The sequence below is a fragment of the Thermobia domestica genome, chromosome 14 (assembly GCF_964235325.1).
Source record: "Thermobia domestica chromosome 14, izTheDome1.hap1.1, whole genome shotgun sequence".
Classification (NCBI taxonomy): Eukaryota; Metazoa; Arthropoda; class Insecta; order Zygentoma; family Lepismatidae; genus Thermobia; species Thermobia domestica.
Window position 1 is genome coordinate 150,767,939 of NC_137467.1, and position 17,062 is coordinate 150,785,000.

Consider the following 17,062-nt stretch of genomic DNA (forward strand, 5'->3'; position numbering starts at 1 on the left):
ATTTGATCAGTACACGTTGGCGTAGTAGAATATCTATATCTTATAGCCGTTGATCATCCACGGGGACTTACCTACAACAACAGAAAGTAAAAATTGGTAAAGACCAATGCTTCTATTACAAAATTTTATTTTTCTGGTGCTTTTCATTAAGAGATGCAGTGAATTGTGTGTTAATTTTTCACTGTAGGACAGTTACGTAAAACTTCGTTGATTTGATTTTAGCGTGGCTTTTAGCAGTGAGGGTATATGAGATGTGGATTTACAGCTTAACATAGGATCCGAACCACATAAGCTCCCGCAGGGAATCGAACCCGGGTCTCTCACGCCAAGGGCGCGTACGCTAACCGCTTAGCTACGAAGGAGTTCCTTCTAGAACTTTTTGTTCTGTAACCTGCCGAAAGGGCGGGGAAAAAATTCTTAAATTCCCTGGCCTTAATATTGTGAGATCTACCTAAAGCAGTTAGAGAAAACATGAAGAGTATGCTAAAATACTTCGAGAATCTTTTAAAGTCACGAGAAAAATACATCACAATTCTGGAACAGTAACATGTAGACGATTTGTACTTCTTTGTGTATAAAATGTTAATGTCTTCATTTTTGCATTACACGCGTGTATACAATAGAAGATGTTAAGTATTATATCTGCGTATTTTCCTTCCTTAAGAGGGATATAACATTCCTATTTTTGCTGGAGCCTTTGTCAAATCCGCTTCCCTATTTATTGGAAAACCCAAGCTTGTTTACTTACATTCTGGGCTGTTGTCCATCTTCAGATTTAAAATTTCTTCCGCTGCTACAATATTAGAGTATTAACTTGTTGATAGGTTTAATATATGCGCTAAATTCAAATAAAAATCCTGAAGAGATAGTCTTACTAGTCAGCCAACTGTATGTAAAACAGTGTCGGAGCAACGTCGGTAGGCAAAGAATGAGGGTGCTTTCTGTGATCTAAGTTTCTGGTCACTCCGCCTCTTGATGATAGGTGTATTGTATTAATCGTGTGGTTTCAGCTTATGTTCATTGTTGTGTTTCCTGTTTAAATGATAATTTTCCACAGTTCGCTTTTACTTTTATTTCGTAGTATTAATAACTTATATAAAATAATTTTTTACTTACTACGATGATTATTGAAGAATCACACACCAGTTTCGATTATTTAAACACTATATTTCAATATACTTCGGAGCAATTCAATATATTTGCAGATTAACTGGCATATTCTTGAGTTATAACGTATTAATTACATACAAATACATAGCAACGGAACTATTACTTTAATAACTAGACTGCTGTCCTAACGACCAATCAACAAACATTTTTATATCCACCAACTGAAGGATAAAACATATACAAACAGGATTATTCATGTCATTATTTCCTTTCTTCTTTTTCCTCTTCGTCTTCTTCTTCTATTGTGTAATGAGCGCGTACATTTAAGCATCTTCACCCTACATATTAAATAAAAAAAACAACGTGAATATAGGTTATCGTTGTAAATCCAACTTCCATTAGTTCAGATTTTCCCGAATGATCCAACCTATATTTTCTGTGTGTATAATGATTTTGAATGTGAATGGTAATATCAAACTGATATGCTTGAATGGTTAACACTTAACCTGTCTATTGATTATGAGTCTTTTCGGTAGAGTCAAAAAGCTTAGTTGTGTGATTCTAGCTTTATCCGATATCCCGTGATCGAAATTTAATTCTAGTGCTGTGGTTCTAATGTAGTAAGATTCAAATGTTTATCTTTCAATTTCCAAGTTAGTCGTATGGAGCATTTGCACATGGTTAATACTGGGCTTTGTAGATGCTAAATATTTTGACAATCCAAAACAATGCAAGATTTTAGTCCTTGGAATCGCTTATATTCTTCAGTTCTTTGTTTATAGCTTCTCAAACTATGTTTATTACGTCACATAGCTTTCATGTTTGTTCACTGTAAAATCTTTCGTCTCATACTTGTGACAGCTTATAGCCCTGTAAAATTATCGTTTTTGCTCGTGTTGTAATTTTCGACAGACGAACGAACCAAACCGTTCTCTAGGATTTTCCATACTTCTTCATAGCATAGTTCGAAAGTTTAAAATATTTATTCCCTGTATATATTGAATATTATTAAATGATTATATGTAGTAAATACAAAATATTTATGTAGTACAAATTATGCGTAATATCTTTTTAGATGTTATTTAGCCGTACTACTCAAGTGTTATACAGTATTACTGTGTGTCTCAGATGACAAGCGGCATGACCTTGAGTAGGCTTCACGCGGCATCCAATTGGCTTTGAGCGGTGTTGACAATTCGCGACTAGCAGTTCTGCACGCTGACTTCTCGCGCTAATGCGAATCTCGACAATACCAGAGGCGCTTAGCAAAAATATTGTATTAACACATTAACTGTTCACTTTACGAAGTAGAGAAAATAATTACGAACATATACATTAAAAGTACATTTTTTATGTCAACTGATTGTCATGATAGACGCTTTTAAAGGTTTCCATATAAAGTAATTAGTAAAACGAGCGTTTGAGTCCCGTGTCTAATTTCCATTGGATTTTTCTTCGATTTGGAAATAGAACTCGACTTTTATTACGGGATAATCAGGGATGTAACCAACAGGTTGTTCTAAGGAATATTACTTTCACGGGAGTAAAGCTTTTCACACATTAAAAACAGAACAAATGACCCATTTCAGAATATGAAAGCATTTTAACTCACTGTACATACTATACACATTATATTTTCACGATGCTACCTTATCAAAAGACGAATCTCGACAATACTGAAGTTGAAACCAGATTGTAAGAGTAGAATCTATAAGCTATTCATAAGAAAACAAATGCTGTTTATAGCAGTCTGCTCATCTGACTTTGTGTTTATGTGGGTTAAAATAGTAAAGGGAAATAAACTCGAAAGGATATCAACTCAGATATTATTATGCAGTAATATAGTAGTGAGGTCACAGTGCGCCCAGTTAGAGAAATGAGAATATAAAGCATATGATTAATTTTAGTTGCTTTAGTTAGGTACAGAAACTGTATTGATGATGTTTGATTTTTTTTGTTTAATTTTCATATTTTATTATAAACGTTCCTCATTTGCATTATCTATTAAATAAGTTTATTAAACATATACCCATATACCAGACAAACCTCATTTTGGAGCTGGAAATAGTTTGGAAAGACAACCCCCTTTTCCCCCGTGGCTCACCCCTTTGCAATCTGATTCATATATATATATATATATATATATATATATATATATATATATATATATATATATACGCCTAACATCGTAAGAACAAGGTATGGAGAGTTCGTAACATTGTTTTGAAATTTACTTCGAGATAGATTCTTTCTTATTCGACAGAAGAAACGCAGTTTGTTTTCTGTTTCTTTTTTCTTTCACGTTTCACTATCCTATTATGTTCGACTTTTATTCTCCCTTTCCTCCTCTAGAGGGATTCAAAAGCATCAACTGTCTGAATGGTGTCATAAATTATCGTAACCCAAAACAAACTCGAGCATATCGAGTTGTTTAGAAATCAGACGGATTGCTTTTGTAACACCTACACCAAGCCCAAGAGTGTTATTTGTTATGAAAACTGATAAGGAAACAAAGAGGCTAGTTGTGTAGGAACGTAACTTCTCTTCTAGCATAAACATAATTCATCAGTGTCTGGGTTGCTTTCTTTCGTGGTAGTTCGTTTGCTCTCCAAAATTATAGTTGGCAATGGCTTTAAGCAAACCGAGTATAAGTGCGGACGAAGTCAAGCTCGAAGAGTTATTTTTTGTGTTTACAATTTTGGAACTTATAATAATAAATTTACAAGATTCAAATTCAGCCAATGACGAAAAATTAACTGACATAGACGATAATGAAAGTAGTGTTGAAGACTAGTGTTTAGCATTTCCACTGGAAAAGTTAACAGGTAAGTAATTTAGTTGTTATATATACTTCTACGATGCATAGTAAAACTTCTTGAGTTTGCTGGAATAGTATATTTACATTGTGAATAATGTTGCCAATGTATGTGTCATAATCTGAACTGGAGGAAGAGCGAGAAGGGAAAAGGGAGTCCGCAATTCGGCAACACCACGCGGAATATTGCGCACCATTGGCTGCTGCCCGTGATGCTTTACATCTGAAACACACAGTACAGTATTAAATGTAATTTGTATCAAGCGGAAACTTGTTAACAATAAAGTTCTAGAATACAAGTTGCGTTCAAAAGTTGCACAGATGATTATAATATTGTAATATGATGATGAAATTTTCAGGAGAATATACTTTGATCCTTTGACTACAAAACCATGTCACTCAATGTTGCCTCCATCTGCTGTGACTTATCTTGTCTAACGTTCTTTCTATGCCTTGAATGCCCTTTGATAAAATTCAGGCGATTTCTAAGTGACACACATACTAGTAAAATACAGTATCATAGGATTCCATTAAGCATAGTTTCCAATCTGTTAACTTAAAACGTATAGTACTAAATAGTAAATAATAACTAACAGCATGTATGTATTCTTTTCTAGGTTTGGTTAAGCGAATTAGCGTATGAAATGAAGAATACTCTGAAAACTTTGCAAAATGAATGTCTGAACGAAAGTAATGGCTCAGGGCCAGATCCATTGAAATATCCTTCTCAAATTCTTTGCCTGGCTGAGTCCATCAATTTCACAAAGCAATGCGAAGCGGAAATAAGGTCAAGAGGTCTGGAGTCATTTCATACGTCGTTAAAAGTAAGTGTCTCTAGCTGTAAATATGCTTAGTGCTATTCTCTGTTAAATAAGTTATATAGAGAGTTTTGGGAAACAAGTATATTTCAGTTACTTTTAATTTGCAAGAAGATGGCAGGCAGATTGACACAATTCTGTAGATCGGAAAGCAGGATGCTTTCCAGGCAAAGTTATTCATGGTTATTCATTTCCTGCAGCTTGTATTTTCTGCATGCGTAACATTTTATCTTCCTCTTTTTATTTCTTTTCATTCATAAAATAAATAGAAAGCATACAACCAAACCTCGCTAATAGGTTATCGTGAGTTCACTTGGTTCAAGGATTGATTTGTCCCATCGGACTCATTTATAGTTTGGTATCTCCCAGTTTTCCTCACGACGCAGGGTGGATGCCAAAAATTGGGAAGTACTGGCCGGGAAAACGAACCCTGGACCACGCGGACGTGAGTCCAGCGCTGTAACCACTAGACTACGGTGTCCCCCTAAATCTCAGCATATTGAATTGGTAATTCCCCTGCGTGAAGTTCAATCATTAGATTATCCTTACGCATATTTCAGTATTACCAAGAGAATAAGGTTTAAAGTAATTTAACTGCTATCTTGCCTCAATTAACATGCAAACGTTTAGACCAAAGTTTACCTGTCTCTCACAATCTAGAACAGAGATGATTTTTTTAAGGCCTGCGAAGCCAAACATACCTATTAATGCCTGCTTCATAAAATTACCATAGAAATAATTTTATATTAGCATTAATTTGTTCGGGTTGGTACGACTTCATTTTTTTTAATGAATAATAGTAATACATTGTAGACTGACTGTAAAATCGGTGCGAAGTGCCAAAACGAAAATGTTGAATAAACAGCCTAGATTTTACTTCAGAACTGATTATATATCTATATCTATATCTATATCTATATCTATATCTATATCTATATCTATCTATCTATATATATATATATATATATATATATATATATATATATATATACTCGTATATATATATACCCACGCTCATTCTTTGAGGATTATTTGAACTACTTCCATAATGAATAGTAAATAGCCCGTTTACACTGAGCAGTGTTAGGCATATAGGTCACATTTTAACATTAAACCGAACTTTTCGATATTTGGCACTTAGCATGGATTTTAGATTCAGTCTACAATTATTTTATGTTTTTAAGAGCTTTATTATTTTTATTTTCTGCTTTTAAGTGCTTTTTATTATTTTCTGTTTTTAGTGTTGTTTTTGAAGTTGGTTCACATTTCTTTTATTATTTTCTGTTTTTTAAGCACTATATTATTTTTATTTTCTGCTTTTTGTTATTTTCTGTTTATAAGAGCTTTATTATTTTTATTTTCTGCTTTTCAGTGCTTTTATTATTTCCTGTTTTTAGTGCTATTTTTGAAGTCTGTTTATATTTCTTTTATTATTTTCTTTCTTTAAGCGCTTTATTATTTTTATTTTCTGCTTTTAAATGCTTTTATTATTTCTTTTAGCGCTATTTTTAAAGTCTGTTCATATTTCCTTTATTATTTTCTGTTTTTAAGAGCTTTATTATTTTTATTTCTTGCTTTACAGTGCTTTTATTATTTTCTGTTTTTAGTGCTGTTTTTAAATTCGGTTCACATTTCTTTTATATTTTTTTTTTTTTTTTGTTTTTAAGTGCTGTATTATTTTAATTTTCTGCTTTTTAGTGCTTTTGTTATTTTCTGTTTTTAATGCTGTTTTTCAAGTCCGTTTTAAGCGCTTTATTATGTTTAGTTTGTAGTTTTTAGTGCTTTTATTATTTTGTTTTTAATTCTGTTTTGAAGTCAGTTCATATAAGTTATTTCTTTTAAATGTTATTTATTTTAAAATAAAATAAGTCTTAAACATACATACAAGCTTACAATTGAATAAAATTATTTTGTTTTATATCTGCTCCTCACTAATATAGTTTAGCGAGTAATGTAATTAATTTTACAATATTGTTATTGATGTTTATAGGCTCAGTTGGAACACTACACTGGACTTGAAATGGAATGGGGCGATGGGGACGATAGTGACGCCCATGTTTTGGAATTGAAATTGAAAGCTCTAATTCTGGATATTATCCATCATATTTCAATCGTTGAAAGCCTCATTGATGCTGGTGTGCAGACTGTTGATGAATGGGAATGGCAGAGGCAATTGCGGTAAGTTCTGAATTAAGTCAGAAATGAGCAAGTAAGTTAAAGACTCATTGGTTCTACATGAAAAGTTCATCAGTTAACTAGATATGTATATAATATAATGAAATACTGACTTTGAACTTCATTTTAAACACCAGTTTTAATATTTTAATCGTATACATTTCGAACGCCTTGTCATCATCATCAACACGTGATTGTTAAAAATATTTTACATTGAATCGTAGGCTTATGTAATGGTAATTTTTTCAGTCGTTACAAAATACACTGAAGTAATGTGGCACAAATGCCAACAAAATTGCATATCTTCTTGCATCTGTTCTTCTTTTCAAGTTTTCATACAAGTTCGGAAGGAACTGATAATTTTGAGGTCAATTTTCATTCAGTAAAGAGAACAACACACACAAAAATACAAAAATCTTAACTAAATTAATAATTCGATTTTTATTTTATTTATGTTTTTATTTATTTTTTATCATCGTATTCAGAAAATACTGTAATTAAAAATGGACAGTGTTCACGAAAACGGTATCATTGCTGAGTAATGTTTCTCCAGATTAATAAATGCTTCTTGTTTATTCCACTACTGAACGAAGAAAAGTATCTTTTAAAAGAAAGCATTGAAAGGTATATTCTAAAATTGTACTGGAACATTGTTCTTTAAGTACTGCAATATTTTTGAGACATACGACTACATGTTGTGGATTCAGCGTGCAGCTGAAATAACACACATTGCTCGTGTAAAGTGGCAAGGTAGAAGATATCTAAAATCGGAACTTCCTGTTAAATCTATACATTGTCTATAGTCTATAAACTTTTAATCTATAAATATATACATCAATATATGTAACTAAAAATGATATCTACATTGTCACGAAAAAGTAGCTGAACCGTATGAAATGACTTTTAGAACATAGTTAGAACTTCTTAAGCCCGGATTTTTATCGTATCATTTTGATTAAAATATGTATTGTTGGGGATGGAGACAGGGGTAGAAGGAGTTCGTGAAGTTAGGAAGATGAAATTTCGCATTTAAATTCCTGATTAAAAATAAGTGAGCACATATCCCAGCGTTTATGAAAATTCTGGTTCTAGAGAGGAAAAGAGGGAATTTTCTATATTTTAATTTCCAATTTCGCATTCATAAAATGCCCAATGTAAAGAAACGGCTGCAATGGATTTAAAATGGAGTTCTGAACATTGTTAGCATTTGTGTTTGTGTAGCTAGGTTTTTATTATTTTACTTCGATTGAAATACATATCCTAAGGGATTAAAGAGCTTCAAATGTACCTTTAAAACACTTTACACAACCTTCCCTTAAAAAGAATGATCATTTCAGCTTGTCTAATATGAAAATATGCTTACTTTAAACGTCTATTAATAATTTTTAAAATTATTATTTTATTTGTTTATCAAATGTAGAATTACTTTTGCATTTACCACTCGTATCTTTCTGCAAACAAGTATGTTTCAACGATACACGGGTCCATCATCAGGTTTTTGAACAAGTAAAAAGAGAAAAAAAGCAGACTACAATCAACATTAGAACAAAAAGAAAAAACATGCATGAATCCGTGTCACTGTAGGTAGTTCTCACAGAGTTTATCTTCCTGTGTAGTTATAGTGCTGCCATGTGGCTTGGTCTTATAGAGTTCCAATGTTCAGAGATGAAACACACTTTTTGCATTCCGAGAATACATCCAGAATTGTGGTCTAGGCCTAGTCCAATCGACCCTTGTCCAAGTTTAATCCCGTTTATTTATTTATTTATTTATGTATTATTATTATTATTATTATTATTATTATTAAAGTAAGAAGTAGTTATATTGTATTCGATTTAAGTAAAAAAAAAAAATGCATTAATGTTGTGTGAATTATTGTATTTTAAATGTCGATGTACTTCAGAAGATAGTTTTTTTTTTTTTTTTTTTTCATCTATTGTAGTTCTTGAATTCTGGTTGATGTGTTTCTTTTTCTTGTTTCTAAATATTTTGTTTCCGGTGTAAGTTTCTTCCTCACGTTTACTTCAGTTCATTTACGAAATGTTTTATATTCCATATATATATATATATATATATATATATATATATTTCTCTTTAGGAACACTTTCGACAAGTTTTGTGTGCGGCTGTAGCATGGTATCTTCGTTTCTAGTTTTATTTGCTTAAGAAGCGAAGTAGTTATGTACAAATAAAATGTTGATACATAATTAAATATATTTGAAAATAATGAACTTAACTTGAATAATTTATAGTATTTTATAAATACTTACTTTATTTTGTAAGGATGGCCATATTTGCATTTTATTACTTTTTCTGAAAATATAAGATACGTATTATCTGTTATTTCAAAGTTCAAAATGGACAATTGTAATGTTTTCCAAACCTGTAGGTTTTATGTGAGGAAGGATGGTGTGGCAGTTGCAAGGATGGTGGACGCAGAGTTTGAATACACGTATGAATATCAAGGAAATGCACCCAAACTAGTACATACACCTTTAACGGATAAATGCTACCTAACTTTGACTGAGGTAAGACACAAATTTTAGAATCTTTTATAAAAATATAGTATTGTTCAAAAAGCGCGCCGATTTTGTGACATCAAATTATGAACTTTATTTTTTCAAAAGACACTAACAAAATTCATAACCATGTTCATCACACATTCCGATTGCAGGTATGGTGAGTGACATCGGGCATATGACCTCCTCTACTACACTGGCATGCAATAATTCTGTTCGTGAAATTCGCTATGACTGCCTGACAGAGCAATATTTTGCTCAGAACGTCCACTACGACGACGCGCGGGACTTTCTTAATGTTCACTGTTGAATAATGAACTTTTCATAAGTCTGCGAACTGTTGATTCATTTAGTGCCTCATTTCGCCGTAGAACTGCGCGAAGTTGCCTGATAGTTGCTGCATAACCTTTTCCGTTCTGAAAAAAATTTTCATAATTAGCACACGTTGTACGTTATAGTAAACTGCTCCATGGCCAGACACAGATTAAGAAAATGCGGGAAATTCAGACTAAGGCGACAATCGGAATGTTTGTGGGTAGAACAACAATACAAAACAATGTCGGCAACCGAGAAACAAAAATTTGCCAGACGATCCAGAACAGGCACGCTTTTTGAATAACCCTATACTGATTTCTTAACCACTTCAAGTAGTAAAATAAAATGTAAAAAATAAAGCAATGTACTGTGTATTAACATCACAGTATGATGAAGGCAAAGAGGTATTTTTGTTTTACTCTGTTAATCAGTGGCGGAGACTCTGGCTGACTTATCAGATGATCAGTGATATATAGCAGGGTTCTTGATCGTAACTCATAGGAACTTTCTAAGAAGGTTTGATGTTTTGACTACTAAAGGGTAGAAAATAAATTAAAAGTTAAAAAGATAAAAAGTAATATTTCAGATTTATCTCATTTACCGATGCACTTGGGGCTTTCCTTAGACATGTTTATTTTCCAATTATTGCTAGTAAAATTAAGCAGACACTATTTCACATTACAAACCCTGTATCTACTAAATATAGTATGACACATAGCGCTAATTCTTATTCGATAGAGCACTCACAGAAACTGCTTGACTCATTCTAATAATTTTTAGCATGGCGTTAGACATCGATCAATAGGAGGATTTTAGTATAAGATTTTTAAAATTCACCCACCATGGAATGGAATATGAAGTGTAATATTCCTACATTACACGTCTTTCATTTAAACTACTGAAAGCATTAGCAGGGAATTTATTATCTGATTTTTTTTGGTTCTTTCATTCTTCAAAGATTGTTTTATCTCATTCATTTACACAATTTAATAAGGACAACTCAAAAGCCGGGGACGGGAATCAAAATACACCGTGTTTCAAAAAGAATGACCTGATTTTGAACGATAATAATTACGAAACATGGGACGTGCCGGTAAGGAAAGTAGTGCTGTTTGAATGGACGTGGCCTATAGTTTCAGAAAATCGTCGTTAGATGTTAGTCACTGCCCCTTCTCAGTTTGCAGTCAGGAATAAGATGGCCTCCGCTCAACAGAAGGCGTTTTGTGTGCTGCAGTTTGCAAAGATTGAGTCAGTGATTTCGGTCCGGCGTGGTTTTCGGTCGGCGTTTCGGCATTGAACCACCTGCACCCAAAACATTTGTCGTTGGTATCGTCAATTTGAAGAAAGAGGATGTTTATGCAAAGGTAAGAGTCCAGGTCGGTCCCGCACTTTCGATGAAATGGTGGAATTTTGCTATCGTCTAGATGCTGTTGGTGCTGCTGCTGCTGGATATGTAGAGTATGTGTAATAACATAGCTAAAGCTTTTATTTGCAATTTATCCCATTTTTGTAGTATGTTTTTGTCAATACATAGGGACTTTTAAAATCAGGTCATTCTTTTTGAAACACCCTGTATTACCGCGGTAAAATACGAGTTTAGTCTCCAAAAAGCTTACTAAAAAGAGCATGGCACAGATAGACCAAACAAGTGTCATATATACCCCACGTGAAGGAGTTCGGTGTGTGTGGCATGATTATTTTCTCAATTAATGTTAACAATTTCTACCACTTCCGATTTTAGTAGAGAGATTAGAGTGCAGTTGAAATATATTCTTGAGACACTTAATTGATAGCAGGAGACCTCTTTTCGCTATCTAGTACCGTTTTTACTCTATACTGATCAATATTAACATCGGAACTGATTGACTTTTGCCACTTCCGGTTTGAATGGAGGGTTTAGAGAGAAGATGGTAGTTCTTAGAACGCAAAATCAGATAAGAAAACGCTTCTCGGTATCCCTTATCGTTTTTGCTGTATGTAGATCAATATTGAAACTGGTTCGTTCTGTGGGCTTCTCTAGTCCGTAGCTCGTGTATTTATTGTTGCTACACTTTTATCTTTTATTCTAACTTTTTATTATTTTTTCGCTATTTATTTTTATTGTTATATGTTTCCCCTATTGTTACTATTATTAGTATTGTTATTGCTCTATCTTTACTATTTATTGTTATCATATATTCCGTATTTATTGCCGCGGTGGCTCAGTGGTAGAGCGTTCACCTCTGGTGCTTGGGGTCCCAGGTTCGATCCCAGTCCCCGCCAAGTGAACTTTGTGATGGACAAACACCGTGCGCGTGGGTTTTCTCGGGGTTCTCCCGTTTCCTCCCACTTTCTTCATTCCACCATTTCATTCATTACTCATCATCATCGTCTCCTTTAGCCTAACCGGCATAACCGTGGGACGTAAAACTCAAAGATTTCATTTCATTTTTCCGTATTTATTGTTATTGTTATATATTTGTTATTCTCATATATTGTTTTATGTCTTAGGTTTTTTTTTTTTTTTTTTTTTTTGCAGCAGTTTTTGTTCCTTATACGAGGAGAGGTCAAAAAATAAAGGGACTTCTGAGGAAAGATACATTTATTCTAATGATAGAAAGTTGAAACATACATTTTTCTACATAATCTCTCTGTACTTCAACGCACTTTTCATAACGTTTCACAAGTTTTTTGATTTTGTAGGAAAAGAAGTTTTTCGGTTGCAATTCTTTCGGGATCTACCTTGCACACACTTTCCGAAAATTTAGCCTGTCATGTAAGATGGAATACGCTGAACCATGACTGAAATGTGAAGTATTGGCGATTTCGTCCACTGTGATACGTCTGTTTTCCTCGTCACGTAAAGAAGTTTTTCTCTGTTTGAAACGCTCTATCCATTCGTAGATCTTGCTTCGCGATAAACAGTTATCACCATACTGCACTTGCATTCGACGAATAATTTCCGCACATTTAACACCTTCCGCAAACAAAAAGCGAATCACTGTTTCCATTTCCTCCTTGGTGCAGATCTTCGACAATGGAGCTGCCATGTTTTACGGTCTACTACACTCCAACGACTAACGCGAGAATAAGAGTGACACGTTGCATAGAGTGACACGTTACAGACGACACTAATTCAACGCTGGATATTAACAGTATTAACAAACCCTAGTACAAGAAATTGCAGAAGTCCCTTTACTTTTTGACTTCCCTTCGTATGTGCTCTGTTCGTTTTTCACTTCTATTTCCGGCAGTCCGTATTTAAGCAATTGTGTTAATCGTGACAGGAACAAATAGCCTCAATGCTGACGTCCCAATAAAATCCTCAATCAATCAATCAATATTGAAACCGGAAATAGTACTGATTTTATATCATTTCCAGTTTTAGTAGAAAGTTAAGAGTAGAGATGGAAAGTAACCTTGGGACGCTTAATAGAGTGCAGGAAATCGCTTCTCGTTCTTGCTCAATAGTACTCAACTTAAAACCGGAAATAGTTGGTTTTTTATTACTTTTAGTTTGAGTATTGCCCTCATCAACGAGATCGATTACGAACTTTTAACCCATACACCCTGGCGGAAATTGATCATGATTAGCAAGTTTTTTTTTTTTTTTTTCTCCCGGGCGAACACACGGAGAGAGTAAATATAAAAAGAAATGTAGGTAAACCAAACTCCTTAAAATCAGTGTAGAAATATAGTCTAGTTTTAAACCTTGTGGTAATTCATCTTATTGATGTAGTAAAATAAACCTTTGTTTTCCAGGGCATGCATATGGGATTAGGAGGTAATCCGTATGGCCCCGCAGGAACAGGAAAGACTGAATCAGTGAAAGCTCTTGGTGGCTTGTTTGGCAGACAAGTTCTTGTGTTCAACTGTGATGAAGTAAGAAGTTACTTATAGATAGACTTTTTTTTTATGTGTTGAAAATAATTATCGATTTTGCATCACATAAATTCATCTTTAAGTATGATTTTTAATTGTGTACAGAGAATGTAGCAACATTAGATTTGTGATACAGTTCATGAGTTCAGAGTGGCTAAATGCCGACTAAAAGAGTCATAGAATGTATGGCTGTTCAGGGAACATATTGGCACGGTAAGCTGGGGATCCAGGTTCAGTTTCTGCCCCAGTCGTGCGTATTTCAACTTTTGTTATAACATTTTCTTGTAGTTTAAAAAAGTGAAAGAAATGAACATTTGTTTTAGGAACTTCAAAAATCTATAAGATTTTTGATAGGAGAGACTCTCGAATTGTTTATAAATTATAAATATGTACCAGCAAAAGTGAGTATATCCTTTGTACAATTTATTTTGTCACTAATATTGAAGGGGATAAAACAATGGATAAGTCAAATGATTTCGGGATTCATGTCTGCGCAGATGTAATATCCAGATTGTTCTTTATAATTATTTTATTGTATTCACCTTAGGCATATAAAAGCATTCCGAAAATACAAAAGTAGTAAATATAAACTAAATACAACTTTCTTAAAATACTGTCTATAATCTTTATTATAAATTAACTAGAAATGTTACAGTTTCGGAAGTATATCACTTCCTTCATCAGACTACTACTTCAGAGTTGAAGAAGGAAGTGATATACTTCCGAAACTGTAACATTTCTAGTTAATTTATAATAAATATTATAGACAGCCTTGTAAGAAGGCTGTATTTAGTTTGTGTTTAAGATAGACACAAGGCCTTTTTATCATAATAGTAAATATACTGTATTTACAGTTTGCATGAATATATATCATCTTGAATAATATTGTAAACATGTAAAATATTGAATAAAGTAGTACTATCTTTATTTCACAGGGAATTGATGTGAAATCTATGTCTCGCATCTTTATTGGTTTAGTGAAGTGTGGTGCTTGGGGATGTTTCGATGAGTTTAATCGTTTGGAGGAAGCAACGCTATCTGCTATTTCAATGCAGATCCAACCTATTCAAACTGCACTGAAAAATAACCATAAAACAGTAAAATTAATGGATGAAACAGTAAGTTTTCTTCAGGACATTCTAAAATAAATATTTTGAAAATTTTGCCAGCGTTAATAACTGCTTGAAATTAGATTTATTGCTGTGTTTTGTATATTTGATCTTTGGTGTAAATTGTACCTTTGCTTCAGAAATATTTGTAAAACATTTCTTGATTGATTCATTCATTGGAATTTTAAGTAAGCAGTAGCCCTTCTCGCTGGTCTAGTAGCTGGAATACGCACACCTTTGGTGCGTGGGACCGAGTTCGATTCCTGTGGGGAAGCATTGATCGCATTACGGTAGTACAAATTTCACCTTAAACTCATAGTCTCGTCCATGTCTCATATAGCCTCGGTGCTGAAGAGAGATGTTAAATTTCAATAAATAAACAAATAAAGCAATTTAGTCAACACCGAGACTATTTAGAACGTAGACCTGCAGTTTAATGTGAGATGGAATGTATATACAGTGTGTTTCAAAACAACACCGACAACGTTTATAAGGTGATTCCTGACACTAAGATAAGACAAAAGGTATAGACCAACCTGGGTGCACAAATGCTTCCTTTCGGAGTTACACGCTGCCGAAAACATGAAAAACTGAACTTGAAAGGCCCGTAGCTCCAACACTATGGAACCTACCATGTCGGATCAAGACTTCACTTAGAAACTAATATATGCTGTATCCAAAAATACATGTTTCAGAATCCTGCTGTACTTCCGCAAAAATTTTTATAGAGGGAGTTTGGCTACGGGCATATAATTTGAAGTACTCACCAACTACCTCCATCTACCTTGAAACACCCTATATATTCTCACTGGAAATCGAATAGAGTATTTTGCGCTACAGGTGTAAATACGAATAATTTAACCGTGAAGAAGCTAATAATAGTAATAATAAAATGGATGGGAAATTAAAAAAAATACCAATACATTGTGTGGCAAGAAAAAGTCTCCTCCGCTGGTCTAATAGCTAAAACGCTTCTTTTGTGTACGGGATCCCGAGTTCGATACCCGATGGGAGAACATTGAAATTTGAACGGATTAGGTTGATTTAGATTCAATGTTAAACTATAGGTCCACGCCCATGCTTTATATAGTTTTGTTGCAGAAAATGGACTCTAACCTTTAACAAATAACAGCGGACAACTTCAAATAAAATAAAATTAAAAAGCTTTTGACGGAAAGTCGAAAATATGTCAGATTTTCATGGACAAGTTGCAAGAAATTATTTTGTTTTCTGTATTCTTACTAGGTCGACCTTGATCCCAACTCTGGAATATTTGTAACATTAAACCCAGCTGGAAAAGGTTACGGTGGAAGGCAGAAACTTCCTGATAACTTGAAACAGCTTTTCAGGCCTGTTGTCATGTCAAGACCCGATAACGAGCTTATAGCTGAAGTAATTCTTTACACGGAAGGATTCAAGTTTGCTAAGACCATTGGGAAGAAACTGGTGGAAATATTTGATTTATCCAGGTAAGGGACAGGGTTTGCTAATTTGCTGCAGCTATTACATCAGTGAATATACTAATTTGTTTTTGTAATATTAAGTTGTAATTAAAATTTATTTTGACTAAATTTATAGGGACTAATTGAGAAAAAGAATCTTTAAAGCTACTAATAACATTTAAGAATTAAGTTAACATTTTTTATTTACGTTACAACATCCCAGTGAATAAAGCTATGTAAAATTTCGTGAATGTAGGCTTTGCTGTCATTCAAGTAATGTGAGAACCGGTTCTATGACTAGTGTAGTAGATTGACTTAGTATTAATATTATTTTATATGATTATATTATTATTATTATAATTATTATTTATTCCAATGATAGTAGCAACAGTGACTAGGGTTGTTAATGAGCGTTCTTATATTGATATTTTGTTAATAAGACTCATAAACGATATGACAAAATTGAAAACCATGTGATTTCCTGATTAGATGCAAAATTTCCCGCCAACTAAAATAGATATTTCTTCTGATCTTTGAAATGTAGCAGCTGTGCTTGTGTGCGTGGCAAAACAAAACAAACAAACAAACGAACAAAAGAACATCTGAAATTAATTTCCTATCGATTTGCATCAGCGCAAAGCAGATTTTCGTTCCAGATGGGAAACTAAACACAACGGAAACAAATTGTCTACACATCGACAGAATTACATTTCAATTTATGTTATACTTTAGAAAATTTGTGATGTTTACTCCATAGATGGTAATCCAAGTAGAGCAAACATTACATTAGATAGTTATTAATCGAATTTTTCACACGAGCGTTAACGACGAAACAAGTTATTACAAAAGCAATAGCTTCTTTCGCCGCTAACCACACATAGGCGAAAATTCAAACAAC

General features: G+C 33.5%; 1 protein-coding gene across 2 annotated transcripts in view; it reads left to right on the top strand.

Annotated features, from left to right (window-relative positions):
- Nucleotides 1–17,062, top strand: part of btv (dynein cytoplasmic heavy chain beethoven) — a 437,347-nt gene that overhangs the window by 132,192 nt on the left and 288,093 nt on the right. For both annotated transcript variants that reach the window (XM_081739028.1, XM_081739029.1), the window contains exons 30-35: nucleotides 4,543–4,749; nucleotides 6,734–6,921; nucleotides 9,308–9,446; nucleotides 13,494–13,613; nucleotides 14,549–14,731; nucleotides 15,968–16,191. In XM_081739028.1, coding sequence (XP_081595154.1) covers nucleotides 4,543–4,749; nucleotides 6,734–6,921; nucleotides 9,308–9,446; nucleotides 13,494–13,613; nucleotides 14,549–14,731; nucleotides 15,968–16,191 — 1,061 coding nt within the window. The remainder of the gene's footprint in view (nucleotides 1–4,542; nucleotides 4,750–6,733; nucleotides 6,922–9,307; nucleotides 9,447–13,493; nucleotides 13,614–14,548; nucleotides 14,732–15,967; nucleotides 16,192–17,062) is intronic.